The sequence below is a fragment of the Sceloporus occidentalis genome, unplaced genomic scaffold (assembly GCF_023333645.1).
Source record: "Sceloporus occidentalis isolate IW3139 unplaced genomic scaffold, rSceOcc1.0.p SCAF_3, whole genome shotgun sequence".
In the NCBI taxonomy this organism is placed as follows: domain Eukaryota; kingdom Metazoa; phylum Chordata; class Lepidosauria; order Squamata; family Phrynosomatidae; genus Sceloporus; species Sceloporus occidentalis.
Window position 1 is genome coordinate 248410 of NW_028316983.1, and position 20566 is coordinate 268975.

The 20566-nt window shown below is 53.7% G+C and overlaps 2 protein-coding genes across 4 annotated transcripts; one reads left to right on the plus strand and one right to left on the minus strand.

Annotated features, from left to right (window-relative positions):
* Positions 1-6505: 6505 nt before the first annotated feature.
* LOC149315368 (putative ATP-dependent RNA helicase DDX27) lies at positions 6506-14638 on the plus strand. 3 transcript variants are annotated; one of them, XM_089513364.1, is made up of 21 exons: positions 6506-6611; positions 6708-6866; positions 6966-7025; positions 7202-7328; positions 8904-8953; positions 9110-9199; positions 9909-10014; positions 10097-10270; positions 10608-10758; positions 10886-10985; positions 11341-11482; positions 11581-11734; positions 11820-11901; positions 12007-12184; positions 12350-12456; positions 12739-12841; positions 13070-13164; positions 13247-13376; positions 13557-13650; positions 13902-13973; positions 14073-14638. In XM_089513364.1, exons 1-21 carry the CDS (start codon positions 6531-6533, stop codon positions 14086-14088), a joined length of 2271 nt encoding a protein of 756 aa, XP_089369490.1. In that variant the 5' UTR covers positions 6506-6530; the 3' UTR covers positions 14089-14638. The 3 variants fall into 3 exon arrangements, with proteins under 3 accessions (XP_089369490.1, XP_089369491.1, XP_089369492.1); XM_089513365.1 differs by having other exon boundaries at positions 6969-7025; XM_089513366.1 differs by lacking the exons at positions 6506-6611; positions 6708-6866; positions 6966-7025; positions 7202-7328 and adding an exon at positions 7364-8399.
* A 2376-nt stretch (positions 14639-17014) lies between these two features.
* Positions 17015-20475, minus strand: LOC149315369 (small nuclear ribonucleoprotein-associated protein B'). Its single transcript, XM_089513367.1, has 7 exons — positions 20367-20475; positions 20132-20283; positions 19450-19561; positions 18091-18243; positions 17736-17874; positions 17411-17536; positions 17015-17209 (listed from the first exon to the last, which is right to left on the minus strand). Exons 1-7 carry the CDS (start codon positions 20367-20369, stop codon positions 17172-17174), a joined length of 723 nt encoding a protein of 240 aa, XP_089369493.1. The 5' UTR covers positions 20370-20475; the 3' UTR covers positions 17015-17171.
* Positions 20476-20566: the final 91 nt, after the last annotated feature.

The window sequence follows — 20566 nt, forward strand, 5'->3', positions numbered from 1 at the left end:
TATCGCATCATTGTTTCACACCTGGGCGGCCTTCCGAATCGAGATTTTGCGAATCAGCCAATGTGTATTCAGGCAAAGTGAGGCAGGTGCAGATTGGATCACCACACCAGCCCAATACAGTCCGTTCCGGATCCCTCTGCGTAAGGCAAATTCCGCCTATGCTCAAGCCCCATTAGAAACAATGGGGCTCGTGCGCAGCAGCGCGGTGGCGTGGGCACGCGCGGGGTGCAACGGGTGCGCATGCCAATTCAATTGAATGGGACACGCCGCCCTTTCTGCCCCGTGCGCGCGCCGCGGCTTGAGCGCAAATGCTCAAGGCCGTGTATGGCGCGCCTGCGTATGGCGCGGGCACACTGTACAATGTGTATTGGCTGATGCGCATTGGCAGCTTTGCGCATGCTCTGTGGGGGCTCTCAACGGGGGCAACATTTTTAACTTCCGGGGTGAAGAATGAGGTCACTGTTTAGCGTGTAATATCACAAGAATTGCTGCCTTTAGCAACTTACAAAAGGGGTATGCACCATCTGTATATGTGTGTGTGTGTGTGTGTGTGTGTGTGTATATATATATATATATGCGCACACACATAAATACATACATATATATATATATATATATATACACATAGTGGTACTGCCAAAAGTGTGAAGCCATATTTATATGTGTACACACACAGCTGTCTCTGTGTGTGTGTGTGTGTATACACATACATATATACTCACATATTTATATATATATATATATATACACACACACACACAGACAAACTGTGGAGCAGCTGAAAGTGTAATGCTGCATGTATATGCTTGCACATACATCTTTGTGTGTGTGTGTGTATACATATATATATATACATATACACACACACACACACACACACACATATATATATACACACACACACAAACTGGAGCAGCTGAAAGTGTAATGCTGCATGTATATGCTTGCACACGCATCTGTGTGTGTGTGTGTGTGTGTGTATACACACACACACACACACACATACATATACATTCCCCCCTCCCCGGACACAAAAGGTTTCTGCTTAATCTCGTTGTTCAGTGGGGAAATGGCTCCCCAGCCCCGGCGGTTGTGCTAAAAGGGGAAAGGGCCACCGGAAGGAGAAGGGGGAAATTCCAGCGCAGCATCATGGGAGATTTGTAACCGGTGGTCTTCAGGAGAACCAGGGGATTGGATGTATGCACCAGCCAAAGCAGCAGGGGTTCCGCACTGGCCATCAATGCGGATCCAGCCGATCCCCTAATTTTGCGGACTCGGAAAACGGAGGAGCCGGCTGCCTTCAGTTCGGAACCCAGCCGTGAATACGCATTGGCCAAAGCGTATTCACGTTATATCGCATTGGTCAATGTGTATTCAGAGCTCACAGGTGTGGAACTCCAATGCTATATAACGTGAATACGCATCGGCCAATGCGAACTGACCCTACTTCTGTGCCCTGTGTGGAAAGACTCCCAGATCCCTTTCACGCATAGTTTCATTCAGCCAAGTGTCCCCCATAATCCTATATCTGTGCATTTCATTTTTTTTAACTTAAGTGCATTACAGTGGTACCTCGGGATACGAAATACCCAGGTTACAAAATTTTCAGGATACGAAAAAAAATAATTAAAAAAAAATTTTCCGGGTTAAGAAAGTTTTTTCGGGTTACGAAAAAACTTTTGGTGCTTTTCGGCGCGATTTCACACCAAATCGCGGCTTTTCCCCATTAGCGCCTATGGGGATTCGGCTTGCGAAAGCCTTTCGGGTTACGAAATTGACAGCGGAACGAATTAATTTCGTAACCCGAGGCACCACTGTACTTTACATTTCTCTGTGTTGAATATGATTTTGTTAGCTTTGGCCCAGCTTTCTAGTCTATTCAGGTCATTTTGGATCTTGATCCTGTCCTCTGAGGTATTAGCTATTCCCCCTAATTTGGTGTCATCTGCAAATTTGATAAGTATGCCCCCAATTCTGTCATCCAGGTCATTGATAAAGATGTTGAATAGCCCTGGGCCCAGGACAGAGCCCCACTGGACACCCCACTGGTCACTTCTCTCCAGGATGAAAAGGAGCCATGGCTGACCATCCTTTGGGTTCGGCCGGTCAACCAATTCCAAATCCATGTAACAGTTGCCTTGTCTAGCCCACATTTTAGAAGCCTGTTTGCAAGAATGTTTGCAAGCCCTCCCTCCATTCCATCTGCCTTGGTCCAGGCCTCGGAGGTGGAGAAGAACTGCTGGCCCTGATCCCCTTCCCCTCCACCACTCCCTTCTCCTTTTGTGTCGTGTCTTCTTAGATTATAAGCCTGAGGGCAGGGAACCGTCTAACTAAAAGGTTGTATGTACAGCGCTGTGTAAATTTACAGCGCTTTATAAATAAAGGTTAATAATAATAATAAATAATAAGAATGTCATGGGAAACCTTGTCAAAGGCCTTTCTGAAATCAAGATATACTATGTCCACAGCATTCCCTTCATCTAACAAGATGGTCATTTTATTATCAATGAAAGAGATGATAATAATAATAATAATAATAATAATAATACTGTTTATTTATAGCCCGCTTTTCCAGGGAGATCAAAGCGGGTTACAACAGGGGTACTAAACAATGTACAATTTACAACAGTATCTACATTATAATATCTCAAACAATACATCAATATTTAAAAACAAGATAAAAATTACAAGCATTAAAACGACAACAATAGCAAGCTCAGAAGTGCTAATCTAACGGGGAGAGAGCAGGTCTTACAACATCTGGGGAAAGCCTGTTGGAAGAGGAAGGTCTTCAGCTTCTCCCTGAACAGATCAAGGGAGGCAACAGAGCGGAGCTCACCGGGAAGAGAGTTCCAAAGCTGTGGGGCCGAGTTGGAAGACGCCCTTTGTGCCATCATGATATACTTCGTGTCTGGAACCCTCAAGAGTTGCTTCCCGGTTGATCAGAGAGCGCGGGGCGGATTATATGGGGAGAGGTGGTCCTCTAAGTACCCTGGGCCCAAGCCATTTAGGGCTTTATAGGTAATAACCAAGACCTTGTATTGCGCCCGGAAGCAAATGGGCAGCCAATGCAGATCGTATAGGGCAGGCGTTATATGGCTGGTCCTGGAATATCCAGTCACCAGCCTTGCTGCCATATTCTGTACTAATTGAACCTTCCGGGTTTGGTACAAGGGTTGCCCCATGTAGAGAGCATTACAGAAATCCAGCCAAGAGGTTACCAGAGCATGTCCCACCGTTTCAAGGTCCCTTTGGCCCAGAAAGGGCCGCAGTTGGCGTATCAACCGAAGTTGATAGCAAGCACTTTGGACCATCGCATCTACTTGAGATGTCAACTGCAGAGGCGAGTCCAGAAGTACTCCTAAACTGCGAACTTGGTCCTTCAGGGGAAGTGTGACCCCGTCCAGGACAGGTGGACAAATTTCCTTTCTAAGGCCTGGGACACCTATCACAAGCACTTCCGTTTTCTCTGGATTCAGGCTGAGTCTGTTTTCCCTCATCCAGCCCATGACCGACTCCAGGCAGGCATTCAGAGGAGAGACGCCATCCTTGGTCACTGCAGCAGTCGGAGACACAGAGAAGCATATTTGGGTGTCATCAGCATACTGATAACACCGCGCCCCGTGTCTCTGGATGATCTCTCCCAGCGGTTTCATGTCAATGTTGAACAGCATGGGGGACAAAATCGCTCCTTGAGGGACCCCAGATGTAAGTTCCCTCTTATCGGAGCAACAGTCCCCCAGCTGCACCATCTGGAATGTACCTGAGAGGTAGGAACGGAACCACTGCAGAGCAGAGCCTCCGATACCCAACTCCCCCAGGCGCTCCAGAAGGATACCAAGGCCGCTGAGATGTCCAAATGCACTAATGGGGACACGCTACCCCTGTCCATGCCCAGACGGAGATCATCAACTAAGGCGACCATGGCAGTCTCAACCCCATAGCCTGCCCGGAAGCCGGTTTGAAATGGGCCTAGAAAATCTGTTTCATCCAAGACCGATAAGGTTTGTCTGGCATGACTTCTTTCTCTGAAACCATGTTGACTTTTGTGATGATGGCATTGCCTTCTAGATGTTCACAGACTCTCTGTTTAATGATCTGCTCCAGAATCTTTCCTGGGATCGATGTCAGACTAACTGGAGGATCATTGTTGGGACCCTCTTTTCCCCTTTTTGGGGACAATGTTTGCCCTCCTCCACTCTGCTGGGACTTCTCCTCTTCTCCAGGAGTCCTCAAAGACTATTATTGCCAATGGCTCCGATATGACATTTGCCAGCTCTTTTAATACCCTTGGATGTAGTTCATCTGGTCCTGGAGACTTACATTCATTTAGATTAACCAGCTGTTCCTCTACTATCTCTTTACTTATTCTGTCCTCTGCTCCATTATCCTCAGGTTGAGCCCCTTTTCCTTTTCTGAGAAGACTGAGGCAAAGAAGGTGTTGAGTAATTCTGCCTTTCCTCTGTTAGCATTTTGCCATCTTCTCCATTCAGTGGCCCTACCGTTTCCTCCTTCTTCCTTTTGCTGCGGACATATCCAAAAAAGCCCTTTTTGTTGTTCTTAACCTCTCTAGCAATCCTGAGTTCATTCTGGGCTTTAGCTTTTCTGACTTTACCCTACACAGGCTAGCTATTTGTCTGAATTCCCCTTCGGTGAAAGTTCCTTAGTCTTCCATCCTGGTTTCTTGAGACACCTCCCATTTTTCTTTCTCACTGGAACTGTTTGAAATTGTGCCTTCAGTATCTCTCTTTTGAGAAAGTCCCATCCGTCCTGAACTCCTTTATCTTTTAGTATTTCTGACCAGGGATCACCCTCAATACTTCTCTAAGTTTACTGAAATCCGCTCTCCTAAAGTCTAGGATGCGTGTCTGACTCTGCCTGGCTTCTCCTTTCCACTGTATAACAAACTCCAGGAGAACATGGTCACTTCCACCTAAGGATCCCACCACTTGCACCCCATTAACCAAGTCATCCTTGTTGGTTAGGATCAGATCCAAAATAGCTGACCCCCTTGTTGCCTCTTCCACCTTTTGGACCATGAAATAGTCTTCCAGGCAAGTGAGGACCTTGAGGATTTTGCTGAGTTTGACTTCCAGCAAATATCAGGGTAGTTGAAGTCGCCCATCACTACTACATCTCTCTTTTCTGACTGTGTGGTCATCTGTTCTAGAAAGATATCATCCAATTCCTCAGTCTGACTTGGGGGTCTGTAGTAGACTCCCACCGTAACACCCTTGTTGTTTCCCTCCCCTTTGATTCTTATCCATATGCTCTCCACCTGGCTTCCATGATTGATGTCCTGGATCTCTTCTCTGGTGTTAATATCTCTGACATATAGTGCTATTCCTCCTCCTTTCCTGTTTGGCCTATTTCTCTTAAAGAGGTTATACCCCTCTATTTCCACATTCCAATCATGAGACTCATCCCACCAGGTTTCAGTGATGCCTATTATATCATATTTGCTTTGTTGTACTAGGAGTTCGAGTTCATCTTGCTTATTTCCCATGCTCTGTGCATTAGTGTAGAGGCATCGCAGACCACGGGTCCCATTTACTTGCTGCCTGTGCAAGTTTTTTTGCCTCCCACTGTTGGGTCCTTGCACTGTTTGCCTTGTTTCCTCTATGTCAGTTTGACTATTTTCGCCATCCCTTTCGCCTTCCTTCATATTGTCTCCCTTCCCCTCGGAACTCAGTTTAAAGCTCTCCTGATCAAGTTCTTGAGACTGTTGGCAAAAACATTTCTTCCAACTGGCGTGAGATGCAACCCGTCTGTTGCAAGAAGTCCCTCCTCATGGAACCGCAGCCCATGATCCAAGAATCCAAATCCTTCTCGGCGGCACCATCTGCGAAGCCAGTTGTTCACATCTGCTATTTTCCTCTCCCTTCCTGGACCATGCCCTTCAACTGGCAGAAGAGACGAGATGACCACCTGGGCATCCCTTCCTTTCAGCTTCCTACCAAGCGCCTGTTGTTGTTGCTGCTGCTTCCTCCAAAGGCATCCTTATTTCTTCCTGGCATCCCATTGCATCCAAAGGCATCCATTGCAGACACAGAGACCAGGGACGTGGCTGGGATTTTAGGAAGGGGGTCCAGACGAAGTGCCCCATTATGACGATGGGGCTTGGTGCCTTGGCGCAGCAGCACACGCCGTTCATTTTCCTAATGGAGGGGGCCCTTGGCTAGGTCTCTGCAGAGATCTTGCAGCAGCCCTTTGAGGCGAAGGGAAAGGAGCTGAACTGCCCCGGATCCAGGCTCCGCTCTGGCCCCACAACAAACTCCGCTTCCCAGAATGCCACAGCCTTGAGGCAGGATCAGCGGCGCCAAACCGGGTTATCTCTGCAGTGTGGATGCGGCCTGATTTTGCCGCGCAGCGGAGGAAGGGGCGGGGCCCGGAGGCAGCCAATAGCAGCAGACTCTCGGGGCGTGGCCAAGGAAGGCAGCCCCGCCCCCGAGGCGGAAGCTCTTGGCCGCGGCGCCGTCGTTTCCGGGCGGAAGCAGTTCTCGAGGGAGGGCGGCGCCGCTTCGAGGACGATGGCGCTGCGGGAGCAGGGAGGCCTCGTGGCGGAGGAGCCCCGGGAGCAGGAGGCCTCGGAGTCGGACTCGGACTCGGAGGTGGGCGGGCGTCCTCGGGCGGGCGTGCTGGGGCGGGGCGGGCCCTCCTGGGCTGGCGGTCGTGCTCCGTGCTGAGCGCCTTCTTCCCTGCTGCAGGAGGAGGAGGAGCAGGGCCTGGCCGGAGCTGGGCTCCGGGGGACTAGGCGCCGGCGCGGCGGGGGCGACTTCGCCTCGGGCTTCGTCTTCGCCGAGAAGGAGGCCGGGCCCGGAGGCAGCTGGGCCGAGGCGGCGCTGGGGCTGACGCTCAGGAGGAAGGTAAGGAAGGAAGGGATGGAGGCCGTCGGGGGAGCCCTGCCTTGCCTTGCCGGCCTGGTCTCCCCACGGCCTCCTCCTCCTCCTCCTCTCTGTCCCCAGAAGCAGGCGACCACTTTGGACCAGAAGATCGCGGCGGTCAGGAAGCGGAGGAAGCAGCAGGTGAGAGACAGAGGCCCCCAGCCCCTTCCGCCTGGGGCTGCAGGGAAGGGCAGCCCCGGGAAACAGACAGGGAGGCAGGCAGGCAGGCAGAAGCCCCGCAGCCCCGGCCCTTGGAGGAGGAGGAGGAGGAGGAGGAAGCAGCCCTGGCCCTCCCAGGCTGACAAGCCTTTCCCCAGGAGAAGGAGGCCAAGCAGGGCCCAGCGGAGAGGGAAGGAGGCCCAGCGGACGCAAGCCAGCAGGAGCAGCAGGAGCAGGAGGCCGAGTGCTCCTCCGCAGAGGAGAGCATCATCTTCGCAGAAGCAGGTGAGCAGGAGGAGGAGGAGGAGGAAGCGCCCTTCTGCCTGGGCTGGCCTTGGCCTCACAGAGACCCCTTCGGAGGCAGCAGGAGAGCTGTGGCTCCAGCCAGCAGGGAGAAGAGAGTCAAGGCTCAGGTTCAGTGCGCCCTTTTGGGACGCAGGGGTTCTGGTCCGCACCCCCCCCATGTTAAATAACACATGTGCTCCAGCCCCATTGAAAGCAATGGGGCTTCTGCATGGTGCAGTGGCGCACGCGTCCCATGCACACGCATCCCATTACTTTCAATGGGATGCACCGCCCCTTGCACCCCATGCGCTCTCACACGGCTTTCAACGTATGTTGAAAGCCGCGTATCGTGCCTTCGCATGTGAGGCGGGCGCACTGTGCAACGCAGTGCTATTACCAGATTGCTGAGCCATAATCCTGTCATAATCCAGGGCTGCAGGGAAGGAAGAACCGAATGTAAAGCAACAGGTTTGACAGTTTTGGAACGCCATTCCTTACCTTTCAAGCAAAAGGTGACATGATCCTCTGGACGGAGGATGGCTGGGATTCAGCCAGAGATGCTCATGGCTGGTCCCTTCTTGCGGGGAAGCGGGTGATCCTTGTGTGCTGCTTGTCCCAGTCCTTGGCCCTTGCCAGTTTGCCCCCAGAAAGTGGGAAGAAGCAGATCATGCACACCTTCTTCTTCTTCTTCTTCTATCGCTTTGTCACCCAAAATATGTTTCTGTTCCGCAGACAGGATTCCTAGGCTTTTTCCAGCAAACTTAAGTCGGTTATCAATTGAGTTCCAAGTTTTGTGAAAACACCATGAATCTGCATCAAAGCCAGAGTTTTGAGATAGCATGCTCTTGAATGGTGAGGCTTGAGCCGGGTCTATGAGACAGGCTATGACCGCCTTGGCTGTTATTGTGGGCAACACCGTCCTCCAAGCAGCCAGTTCCCCCGCCTTCTTAATGTTTTAATTTTAATTCGTTAGTGAAAACAAAGCACGCTCCTTCCCTCAGCAGCCGATGGCGTCTAAGAACCTGCCCTGAGCTGCACAGATGCTTCATTGGTATGAGGCAGAGCAAGCAGGTAAAGGAGGGAAGACTCGGCTTCCCTTTGATAACACTGAGTGGGGCTGTTCCATGAAGTAGAACGACCAGGCAGCCATGACAGATATGCAGTTGAGATGGGGAACCTGTTAGCTGCACATGGCTGGTTATCAGTTCGCATGGCTTTCAAAGGGGTGCCAGTTCCTAGGGATGCAGTTGTGCCCATATCCTGACAGACATTGCCTGCCATGGGAGCAGGGAACTGCCCTGGGCTCGTCTGGTGGGCTTCACTCCTTGCCCACCTCTGAGCACCTGTTTTGGGGTGTGTTTGCCCATGTCATCTTTATCTTTTAAGGAAATCAGCAAATACATGGGAGGAAAGGATTGTTCCATGTAGCCCCAGAGTAATCTCTGTTGTCCAAGTTGTTACCAGAGGCACTTCTGTCCCATGGCTGCTGTGAGCACCATAGGATCTAGCTGTGGCTAGTCTCACAAGGTTTTGTAGCTGAAAGATTTGATGGGGGTCTCTTGGTGCCGTTTGTAGATACGTTGAAACTGAAGCAGCAGCGGAAGCGCAAGCGCGGAGGTGAGGAGGTAAGCCTGGGGGGCGTGAATTGGCCGCCAGGACTGCTCCTTCCCATGGCTGCCTCTTCTAGGGCGGGTCGGGCTGGGCTTGTGCAGAAGGCTTTAGCTGACTGGCAGGTCTTCTGGTTCCCCACCCCTCTCTCCCCTCCCGGCTTTGCTTTTCAGGCAGAGGAGCCATTCTTTGGGGAAGATGCTTCGCAGTACGATGACAGCCTCTCCTTCCAGGACATGAACCTCTCCCGCCCATTGCTGAAGGTAGCCAGCAAGTTCACTGCTTTTTCTTCTGAACGGAGAAAGAGGATTTTGGGGAGGGGTTGTGTTCCTGATCTGCAGAAGAAAAATCTCAGCTGTCACATTGGAGAACATCTGTTTACATTTTGCCTGTGCCTAGTCTTAACAAAGCAGTTATCTGGAGAGTCAGTTGAGCCTTGTGCTTGAAAGGCCACCACCAGAGACTCACAGACACAGTCAGCATTTGGGATGGAGCCCAGTTGGATGCCTTCCTGAGGCATTTGTTTGCTCAAGGGTAGCGGGATTGTGGGAGGTGGATGGACAGAAGGGAGAAGTGATGAATGAAGGGAGTGCTCAGCTGCAGTGTCCTTTGTGGCTGGGTTAGAATCAGCAGCAAGAAGGAGGGGGAGATCTTGGCCACAACTGCAAGTGGCACACAGTTTGCAGGGAAACCGAAAGGCTCAAAGGGCTGGCAGCACGGGCCACAGATTAGCAGTTGCTGTCTTTGCCATCACCAGAGAGAAAAACAGAACTGACCCAGGCATGTTATCCTTGATGGAAGGTGGCAGGAGCCATTGTTCCCCCAGTTCCTGAGGGGAGAGGCAGGGAGGGAGCAGCCCTTGGTGAATCCAGCTCCGCAGCAGCATCGTTTGGGGTTTGTTCAGCCATAGGCTCAGATTGGTGCAACCTGCCTTGGTTCATGTGGGTGCCTTCCGGGCTTCTGTCTTGCCAGGCTATAACCGTCTTGAGCTTCAAGCAGCCAACCCCCATCCAGAAGGCCTGCATCCCAGTGGGGCTGTTGGGGAAGGACATCTGCGCATGCGCTGCTACAGGGACAGGTAAGCTCTGAGGAGGGCAGGGGGAGGCTGAGAGGGGCATGGGGCTCTGTGCTGACCTGGCTCTTGGTGTTTCCCCTCTCAGGCAAGACGGCGGCCTTCATGTTGCCGGTCCTAGAGCGCCTGATCTACAAGCCACGCCAAGCCCCTGTCACTCGGGTCCTGGTGCTGGTGCCCACTCGGGAACTGGGCATACAGGTGCACTCAGTTGCTAAGCAGCTGGCCCAGTTCTCCAGTGTCACGGCTTGCCTGGCAGTGGGTGAGTGAGTGATCTGGGGGGCTGACGGGTGGTGGAAGAGGGGGGCTTGTATCCCTCCCTCCATGCAAAGATATGTCAGATGAGGGCCTGGAGTGCATTGCTTTTGGCAGGAAATCTTGGCTTCTCTCTCTCCTTGGTTTGTTGTCACAGGAAATCTATTATGGTTTGCCAAAAATCACAATAGTGAGGGGGATGAAGGGAGCATCTTTCAGGAGTGCTTTTGCTGTGGATTTCTGCATGGCAGTGGGGTTGGATTAGATGGCCCCTAGGGTCCCTCCTCCTCCTGTGGTTCTGTTCTATGAACGTTGTGTCCCTTACATGCCATTGTGTCTTGCAGGTGGCCTGGATATCAAGACCCAGGAGGCGGCGCTCCGCTCAGGCCCCGACATCCTCATTGCTACCCCCGGCCGCCTGATCGACCACCTCCACAACTGCCCCTCCTTCCACCTGGGCAGCATCGAGGTCCTTATCCTGGATGAGGCTGACCGGTGAGGGGAGGGGTGGGGTGGGCTCCTTCGCCTCAAACCCTTTTGGGTTTGGCCTGCCCCCGGGCAGAGGGGGGGGGAGCACCTTCTGGCTTCTCTTTGGCCACTCAGGGACTTCCTCTCCCCACAGGATGCTGGATGAATACTTTGAGGAGCAGATGAAGGAGATCATTCGCCTGTGTGCCCGTCATCGCCAGACGATGCTTTTTTCTGCCACCATGACTGAGGAGGTGAGGGGGGGCTGGGAACTGGCAGAGGGCATTTTACTGCCCTCCTTCAAGGGCTACCATTGGTCTCTGGGTCAGGGTTCTACTAAAGCGTTGAGTCCCTGGGTGGTTTTTTGGGGAAGGGGCATCTGCCTGCTCTTCTGGGGAGAAAGAGGTGGATGCAGGGGGGCTTTGCTGATACAACTGATGAATCCTGAGAGGGGAGCAGAGCCAGGAGCAAGCCTCTGTGTCTGTGTGAGTAGGGGAGGATGCAGTCAGAAGAGCAGGCGGACTGGTGTGCATCTTGCAGTGCTGTGTGTCCTCAAGCCACCCTTCATTCCCTCATTCCTTCCTTTCTTGTTCCTTTCCTCTTTGGCAGGTGAAGGACTTGGCCTCTGTCTCCCTGAAGAACCCTGTCCGGATCTTTGTGAACAGCAACACTGATGTGGCCCCCTTCCTGCGCCAGGAGTTTGTGCGCATCCGGCCCAGCCGTGAGGGGGACCGGGAGGCCATTGTAGCAGGTGGGGTCACTTTTGAGAGGTTCCCCTCCCATCAGGCGGGTGGGGTGGGCATCTGCTTGGCCACTGATACATCTCCTTCGCTCTCCCCGCCCCCCCAGCCCTGCTGACCCGGACCTTCCTTGACCACGTGATGCTCTTCACCCAGACCAAGAAGCAAGCCCACCGCCTCCACATCCTCCTTGGCCTCTTGGGTTTGCAAGTGGGCGAGCTGCATGGCAACCTGTCGCAGGCACAGCGGCTGGAGGCCCTCCGGTAGGCCTGGGGGGCCATAGGGTGGGGGTGGGACATGAGCGGCAACCGTGGCACAGGCATCTCTGACATGGTCTTTCCGCTGCAGGCGTTTCAAGGATGAGCAGATCGACGTGCTGGTAGCCACAGATGTGGCGGCGCGAGGACTGGACATTGAAGGCGTCAAGACGGTCAGCAGGCCCTTCTCCCCTGCCTGATTTCTCTGGTGTGGCTGACCCCCACCTCTCTCCCCTCCCCCTACGTTGCTCATTGGCCTGCCTGATGCTTCCTTGCAGGTGATCAACTTCACCATGCCCAACACCACCAAGCACTACGTCCATCGAGTGGGGCGCACGGCTCGAGCGGGGCGCGCCGGCCGCTCTGTCTCTCTGGTAGGGGAGGAAGAGCGCAAGATGCTGAAAGAAATCGTCAAATCCGCCAGAGCACCTGTGAAAGCCCGTGTCCTCCCCCAGGGTAACTGCCTCCACTGGCCATGGGTGGGAGCACGCATGTGTGTGCAAGCATGGAGGGGAGGCCAGCCAACTGGCCTGTAGGAGCAAGGGTCTTGCTGGGGGGCCAGCCCCATAGGCAGCTGATTTGGTAGGGAGGGGTTGAGCATCCCCCTTGCTGCCTCCCCAGATGTGATCCTGCGTTTCCGGGAGAAGATTGAGAAGCTGGAGCCTGATGTCTATGCAGTGCTGCGCTTGGAGCAGGAGGAAAGGGAGCTGCAGCATTCAGAGGCGCAGGTAAAAAAGGGGTGTGTGTGCCCTATTCCCCCTTTCTGCCTTCATCTTTCTCCTGGGAAGTTCCTCTCCAGCAAAACGATTTATGGGACCGGCTTCCCATCTGGATCGCTTTCGGGAAGCAGCAGAGCAGAGTCCTGTGGGGTCTCATGCCCTTTGGCACCATACTCCGAAATCTCTGGCAGGGGCACAGCCTGCCAGCTGTGGCTGGGGAAATTGTGGAGAGGCCCATGTGTCTGCCCTGCGCATTGGTAGTAGCCATGCTTCCCTCTGCTGTCTTTCCAGATTAACACAGCCAGGCGGAAGCTGGAGACAGGGGCTCAAGAGGCGGCCCAGGAGACCCCCCGCAGCTGGTTCCAGAGCAAAGAAGAGAGGAAGAAGGAGAAGCGTAAGGGCCGGGTGGAGGGTGGGCTGATGAGGAGGAACAGGGAGAACCATGAGAGAACTGTAGTGTTTGGGTGTACTCTCCAGGGTACCAGGGCAAGAAATGCAGGCTAAGGGGCATAATGGCATAGCCTCTGAACCAGGGCTCTGGGTTTCCCAGGCAAGGTCCCAATCCTGGTCTTAATCTGCTTTCTTCCTCCCCCCCCCCTTTTCCCCCCTGCTGTTGTCCCAGTGACCAAGGCCCTTCAGGAGTTTGACCTGGCATTGCGAGGCAAGAAGAAAAGGAAGAAGTTCATGGCGGAGTCTCAGAAGAAGGTCCAGGCGACGGTGAGTGGCTGTGCCCTGGAGTGTGGAGGACTGCATGTGGTGGTGGGGAATGGCAACCCACTCTCTTCTTTTCCCTTTTCAGCCGGAGGAACGGTCCCAGTTTGAAATCCTGAAGGCCCAGATGTACGCAGAGCGGCTGGCCAAGAGGAGCCGGCGTGCCAAGCGGGCTCGCGCCATGCCAGAAGAGGCTCTTCCGGCACAGAGGGGGACAGGTGGGCGGTTGCCTCTCTGCGTGTTGCTTTTCCCCTTGGGCAGGGGTCTTGGTGGCTCTGCTGGACTGTGGGATTCCAGGGGTTACTGAGGGTGGGAGGGGGAACCCTTTTTCCGCTGGGTCTGCAATAGCCCTATATGCTCCAGCAAGGCTTCTGAGGGCCTCTCTTCTGCTCTTGAAGGATCCAAACAGCCACCCAGGAAGAAGAAGGCTTCAGTCTTCGACAAGGAGCTCACCAACACGAACAGGAAGGCCCTGAAGCAGTACCGTGCTGGGTGAATATGGGGGGAGTCCATACCCCACCCTACCCTTGGTGTCCCTCTCATGGCAGGCTTGCCCTGCTGGGTCCTGAGCATCAGTCCTGTTGAGAAAATGTGGGGTGGGATTTACTTTCTGGGCTGCCATCTGAGGGTTGTGGAGTTCCCCTTTGTGCCTTTCCGAGGGAACCGGGCCCACTACACCCCCCCCTCGGCCAGGGGGTCCTGGAGGCTCTACTGCTCCTGACACTGACCGCTCCTTTCCACAGGCCCTCTTTCGATGACCGCAAGAGCCTGAGTCTGGGCCGGAGGAAGGGAGGGAGTTTCAAGTCCCGCTCCAGGTGAGGCCTCTGCCCACCCCCCCCTTTCCTCAAAGGGGGAGTCTGTCACCCCGCTTTTTGGTCTGGGGGACTCAGGGGCTCCTTCCTTCCTCTCTACAGGTACAAGAGAAAATGACGGATCTGACTGGACAGTGGGACCCCCAGGACCCCTTCTCTGCCACCATCTCCAACTCTCTCAGTGCCTTGGGAAGGACTGGGTCCTTTTGCTGGTGGGGTGTTGAAGCATCTGGCCCTGCCTGTGGAGTGTGGTTGTCAGTTGCCTGGCATCCAGAGTACTGTGCATTTTGAATTCCTTGTGTTTAAGGAAAAGCTTTTCATGTAGCCACACTTTGGGGAGGGGCGGTAGCGGCAACATTGCTGCCCCTGGTGAAGTTGCCCACCTGTCTGTCTGGCTTACCTGTTTCACACTACCAAGTTGCTCTTGCAGTGAGAAATGTCATGAAATCAACTTGTTTGCTGCAGAAGGCAGGTGCGGGAAGCTGGCTGCCGCCAGGAGGAAGGGTCTGTCTGTGTATTGGGGACGGGTATATGAGCTCCTCTGTCCAGAGGGAAGGGGCCTGCATTGCCTGGCTTGTGTCCAGCCATTCCAATGGAGGCACCAGAAGGATGAGATGCTTCTTCAAGAACACAGTTATGGGATCTCCCATAATAAAATATTTTCTGTACTGCTGAGATATTTCTTGCTACATGAACAGGATTCCTTCCATTAAGAACAACATTGGGGGAGTTGCAAGCTTTCCACTGGCACACGGCTGGGAAGTAGTCAGTCCATGGAGTATCCCTCTTGGAATCATAGCTGGCAGAGACCCCAAGGTGCCATGGAGGAAGACGCCATCCAAGCAGCCCTTGTGCTTCCTAATGTTTATCTGAAATCTCTTTTCTGTTGCTTGAATCCATTGCTCCAGGTCCCAGTCTCTGGAGCAGCAGAAGGCAAGCTTGCTCCATCCTCAGTATGGCATCCCTGTCCATTAATTTAAACAGGACTATCATGTCATCTCTTAATCTTCTCCAGGCTAAACACCCCCAGCTCCTTAAGTCATTCCACATAGGGCTTCATGGTCTCCAGACCTTCCACCATTTTAGTCACCCTCCTTTGGACACATGGTTCCAGTTTCTCAGCATCCTTTTTAAATTGTGGTACCCAGAACTGGACACAATATTATTCCAGGTGAGGCCTGACCAAAGCAGAACAGAGTGGCACTGTTACTTCCCTTGATCTAGTCACTAGACTTCTATTGATTCAGCCTAAAATCGCATTGGCCTTTTTAGCTGCTGCATCACACTGTATTTCTTCAGGTTGAAATTCATTTTGTTGGTTTTGGCCTAGGCCTCCAATCTGTTAAGGTCATTTTGTATTCCGATCTTGTCCTCTGTGGCATTGGCTACCCCTAATGCAGTGACATCTGCAAATTTGCTAAGCATGCCCTGTATTCTCTTCCATTCTGGTTCCGACAAGAATGGAACACCAATCCATTGTGTGTGTGTGTGTGTGGGGGGGGGCTTATCCTGGTCTGAATTTCACCCCAGAGGGAGTGGAAAGGACTGATGGATGTGGGTCTGTGTCTAGGAGGCCACTTGGCTTCAGTTGTGGGGAGAGAGCCCAGTCGCTGAGAACGAGGCCCCATAATACAGGGCCTAGGAAGGGGAAACCGACGCAGGCTCCTGCCTTAACAGGATGAACTGAGGCCACACTTCTTGTCAAAAAGCTCTGCCGCTGGTATTCTGTTGTTCTCAGGCTGGGAAGTTATCCATTGTTTGTAAAACATTACTCAACATTTGTTTCTTGATCAAGATTAAAAGGAGCTAATTTCTAGCTTCAGTGTGCCTTGGCCTTTGTGGACTCTCCATCCGCGAAATACATGCCCCTGACTCTAAGCTTAACTAAAAGAAGGCAGACTCTTCCAAGGGAAGAAACAGCTTAACTGCCTCTGAACCAATCTTGCCAAGAAAACCCCATGCTGGGTTCCGCTTAGGGCCACCATAAACCAGAGATGACTTCAAGGCACAGAACACACACCAGCAGAAGCCAGACTTTGGGGCCAGCTGCCTCTGGGGAACTTGGGGTGGTGGGTGGGGATGCTGGTGCAACGGCTGAGCGGCTGCAACCATCCTGGGATCTGGAATACATGAAAATTATGGCGGTGCAGCGTCCTTCCCAAGTTTTTATTTACAGAATGCAAAAATTCCTAGTGGCAAAAACCCATGAACTCTATACCTCCAAAAAGGGGGACACTTCAGTGTTAGAACCCACTTTCCAGCTAACTGGTCCTCTGCTCTTGACGAACGTTAGAACCTAATATTTAGGACATGTTGAAGGGAGGAGGCCATGGGACTGGCTAGTGGCCGCTGCAAAGGTAACAGGAAACCAGGGAAGGAGAGGGGACTACATGCCTTTCCTTGTCTGGAGTCAAATACGCAACCTGCCTTCTCCAGAGGAACATTCATCCAAATCCCAGCAGCTCTTCCCTCTTAAGGCTGTGGGGCAGGGCAATGTTGGAGCTGAGGGGCAACTAGATTCCAGGAGGCCTTTATTTAACCAAGGACTGAAATCATACACGAAGTATATACTTTGACTGGCTCAGAGGCAAAACGAAAATCTGAAGCAGAACAACACATTTTATAGGAACATGAAATATGAGGTGCATGAATCCGGGGATGTGAAACATGGCAGTACCTGGAGTGAGCGAGATAAAGTGCACAGGACTGGGTCATTCTGAGTCAGAAAGTTGTGCAGTTTACTCAGAACATGAAAATGTAAGAAGAAAAGGGGTGGCCTTAATAGGAAAACCAGTCAAAAGATAAAGTCCGACTGAATAATAAGACTTCAAAAGAAACCCCTTCTTAATATAACCATAAACATCTAAGTTTATGTTCCCAATAGAGGGAAAAGGAAAAGCAGCAGCATTGCAGGAGGAGCAGGAACAGACAACCACCGTTCTGGGACCTGGCTAATGGAGGGGGTCCAAAACTGTGAGTCCTTGGCAGGGGCAGAAGCGGTTTGTGTGGCTGCCTCAAGACCAGAGTCAAGTTCACTCAAAAGGAAATGTCCTGCTTTTTATTAAAAAGGGCACCATGACAGTCAAAAAACAGAAGCCAAACATGCAACCAGTCTCCCGTCCCGAACCCTGCCACCTTGGGGCAAACAAGTCAAGAGGCGTAACTGCAACTGGCTCAATTTCCTCTCCTTCGACGTTTGCCTCAGGGCCTGGGGGGGCGCATGCCAGGAGGAGGGGGGCCTGGAAAAGACAGAGCAAAGGCCCATTAGTTCAACAAGCAGCAAATCTCCCACAGCCACAGCGTTCTCCTCGCATCTCAGGCGGAAGACATGCTGTGCCTCCAACCCTCATGCTCAAAGGAAGCCGAGAGGCAGAAGAACTGCAGCCGAGGGATGGGCACCACAATCCTGGTGGCCCAAATCCGTAGCCCTCACCACTCACCTCTCATGCCAGGGGGAGGCGGCCGCATACCAGGAGGCGGCATGCCCATGGGTGAGCCTCGGCCGGGGGGCATGCCCATCGGAGGACCCATGGGGGGCCTCATGCCCGGAGGGGGTCCCATCATTCCTACAGTGGGAAAGAAGAAGGTTCAGGCTCCAGCGATATGCAGTGGTGCTCCCATGCTATCCCACCTGCTGCCTACAGAAGGGCCTCAGAGTAATCCTGCTTTGACACCAGCTCCTCATGGGGTTCAGAGGCTGTCATTTCATCATGGGGTCTGTCAGGCAGGGAGTGGAAGTGGTAGCCATACAGCCATGCCACTTACCTGGAGGCGGAGTGCCCCTGCCCATGGGGGGAGGAGGTCCCCCTCGGCCAGGCGCATACTGAGTAGGGGCTCCTGCGATGCTGGCCGTGGCTGCTGCCGCCGCTGCAGCCACCGTCCCTCGGCTCTGTGGGGTCATCACCTGGCAGGGAAGAAGGAAGGGGAATGGAGGAGGTCCAAAGGGGTGGGTGCCACAGGCAGCCCCACCTACCCTCACCTTTGGCAGAGAATGGTACAGTGTGCCCAGTGACACCTGCAGCACTCGCTCCTCTGCCAGAAGGGCCATGCCTCACATGCGGCTTGAGCTGCAGAGGACCCAGCCCTCAAAAGAGTCCATGTGCGCCTGGCTCTCTCTTACCTGCTGGGAGGGCCCCCCGACCCCACGCACAGGGCCAGCCAGGCCTGCAGGCGCCTGTGGCATGGGTGCCCCCGCCGGGACCCCTCTTCCGGCAGCTCTGCCGACGCCAGGCCCTCCTGCTGCTCCGGCCAGGGGCACGCGGGCGATGCCAGTCTGGAAGAGCCAAAGAGTTAATGCGGGAAGGCTATGGATGCTCAGCTATGAACCACAAAGGAGTGAAAAGGTTCTGCAAATACCTTGCGTTGGGAAACGTATTTCACTTTTGTTCTTGCTCTCAGCATAAAGGTCTGCTCCCAACCCAGACCCCACACGCTGGGCTCACCTCGCTATCTCCCATCCCCACAACCTAAGGCTGCCTGTGCTTTCAGGCTTCTTAAGAGACCCTGTCTGGCCATGGGAACCTGCTAGAGGCCCAAGATCCTCAGGGGAAGGAAGGCTGTCCCTCGGTCCCTCCGCCATCGCAGCCACGCTGGCTCAGGGTTTGAAGGACAGGGCCTTCTCCTCAGTGGCTGCTCCAGGCTCTGGGACTCCCTTCCTTCTGCGGGAGGCTGCCCTGAACTGTTCCCTGCTTCCCTTTTGTCAGCAAGCTGAAACATATCTAGGTAAGCAGGCTTTTAATGTAAGAATTGTGGCTGAGAGGTTTTATGCGGAGTGTGCGCTTTAGTTACAATTTTCAAAAGACATTCATTGCGTTAAGACTATACATTTCACATCCAAACATATGAAGTACATATCTAACTTCACAATTCTTACTACTACTTCTCTTTTGCAAATTAATCTATTGCTGAGCTCCATTTCTTTGCTTAGTCCAAAGGAAATAATGAATAAAGCTATTCTTTTTACCATTCCTAATGTGTGAATATTTATTCTTAGTTACTTCAGCCTCATCTATTTCTTCCTGGCTGCTTTGAGCTGCTCTCGGTTTTACTATATTCAGAGCGGTATAGTTACGTTTTTTAATACTTGCGTGTTTTGAATGTAGATTTTGTATTGTTTTCATGAGACGACTTTAACTATTTGTAATTTTACTGCAGTGTCTCTGGTCTCTTTCTGGGAGAACGGAAATACATGACCAAATACACAGAGAGTGAGCAGCCCTGAAAAAGGACTAATAACCAAAGTGTCTTTTATCAGAAGGGTGGGGTTCCTGTGGCCCTGCAGAGGCTAATGACCTGGAGCTCCCAGCAGCCACTCTATGGGGACAATGATCAGGGATGCTGGGAACTGCAGTTGAAGCGCGTCTGGAGGGCCACAGGAGCCCCACTCTTGCCTAAACTATGGACCAAACAACCCCCGTGAGCAGAGGGGTCCTCTCTGCCTTGGGGCCCCAAGAGCCCCTCCCGTGGCGCATGGTCTTACGTCTTTTGGGGGCGGCCCCTCCACCGTCATGGAGACTAGGTTCTCTCCTCGCAGCAGCACCAGCCCAAGGACACGCTTCTCCTCACGCTCCGGCTGCTTGGAGTTCTTCGGCCTGAAGAGGAGGAAGGAAGGAAGGAAGCACAAGGGCCATGCTTCAGTCACCTGCCGGGATGGTGGACAGAGAGGAGGAGGACGCAGTGGCCCTCTAGGACCTCTGGCCGAAGGGAGGGAGGCTCCCTCCCTTCGGCCAGAAGGACACTGCCCCCTCCCCTTCCTCTGACCCTCCAGGGCCTTGCCTCCAGGACACTGGCCTGGATCCTCCTCAGCCCTTGTGAGGCTCCCTCCCTTCGGCCAGAGGGCCACTGCGCCCTCCCCCTCCTCTGACCCTCCAGGGCCTTGCCTCCAGGACACTGGCCTGGATCCTCCTCAGCCCTTGTGGCCATGGATGCCCCTTTGTCCTTTCCCCAGCAGGCAGGCAGGCTCCCTCCCTTCAGCCAGAGGGGGATGGAGAAAGGCCGGAGGGAAGGGAGGGCCATGGCTGCTCCTCGTGGGCCAGGCAGGAAGGGGCGCCGGTCTCCCGGGAGAGAAGCCGCGGGGGTCCTGGCGGAGGGCGGCTGCTGACTCCACGAAGGGCCCTCGTCCCTCCCTCGTGACCCTTGACCCCTGACCCCGGCGTCCTCACTTGATCTTCCGGAACTCGTCGCAGTCGCAGAGGATGAGGTTCATGTGTTTGTCGAAGGCCTTGAAGGTCCCGATGAAGACGCGCCCGTCCTGCAGGATGCACCGCATGCGGTAGTCGATGTGCTGCAGCATCTTGCTGCTCTTCCCCACCGTCTGCAAGGGAGAGAAGGAGAGGAAGAGCCGGTCAGCCTCCGAGGGGGAACCCAGGCCCCCAGCCCCGGGAGGACGGCACTCGCCATGGCTGCGGCTGCGCTCCCGCTCTGCTCTCCCTTCGCTCCTTCTTTCTTCTTCCCGCCGCCTCACGCAGCCAAGACGCGCTCTCTCCCGGCCGGAAGCGGAAGCTGCCTCTCCTAAAAAGGGCCCCCCGACAGCACTTCCGGCGCCTCTCAGAACAAGGGACGGACCTTCCGGGCGGGCGGAAGGGGCGTGGCGTGGC

What these genes read in the sequence shown, in the direction of transcription:
- LOC149315368 (XM_089513364.1), top strand. Translation starts at nt 6,531, where the DNA reads ATGGCGCTGCGGGAGCAGGGAGGCCTCGTGGCGGAGGAGCCCCGGGAG. An exon ending in CATCATCTTCGCAGAAGCAG is followed by an intron (nt 7,329 to 8,903) that starts GTGAGCAGGAGG and finishes TGCCGTTTGTAG; the next exon opens with ATACGTTGAAACTGAAGCAG. An exon ending in TCTCCCGCCCATTGCTGAAG is followed by an intron (nt 9,200 to 9,908) that starts GTAGCCAGCAAG and finishes CTGTCTTGCCAG; the next exon opens with GCTATAACCGTCTTGAGCTT.
- LOC149315369 (XM_089513367.1), bottom strand. An exon ending in TCGGGGGGCCCTCCCAGCAG is followed by an intron (nt 17,875 to 18,090) that starts GTAAGAGAGAGC and finishes CTTCCCTGCCAG; the next exon opens with GTGATGACCCCACAGAGCCG. An exon ending in CAGGGGCACTCCGCCTCCAG is followed by an intron (nt 17,537 to 17,735) that starts GTAAGTGGCATG and finishes TTCCCACTGTAG; the next exon opens with GAATGATGGGACCCCCTCCG.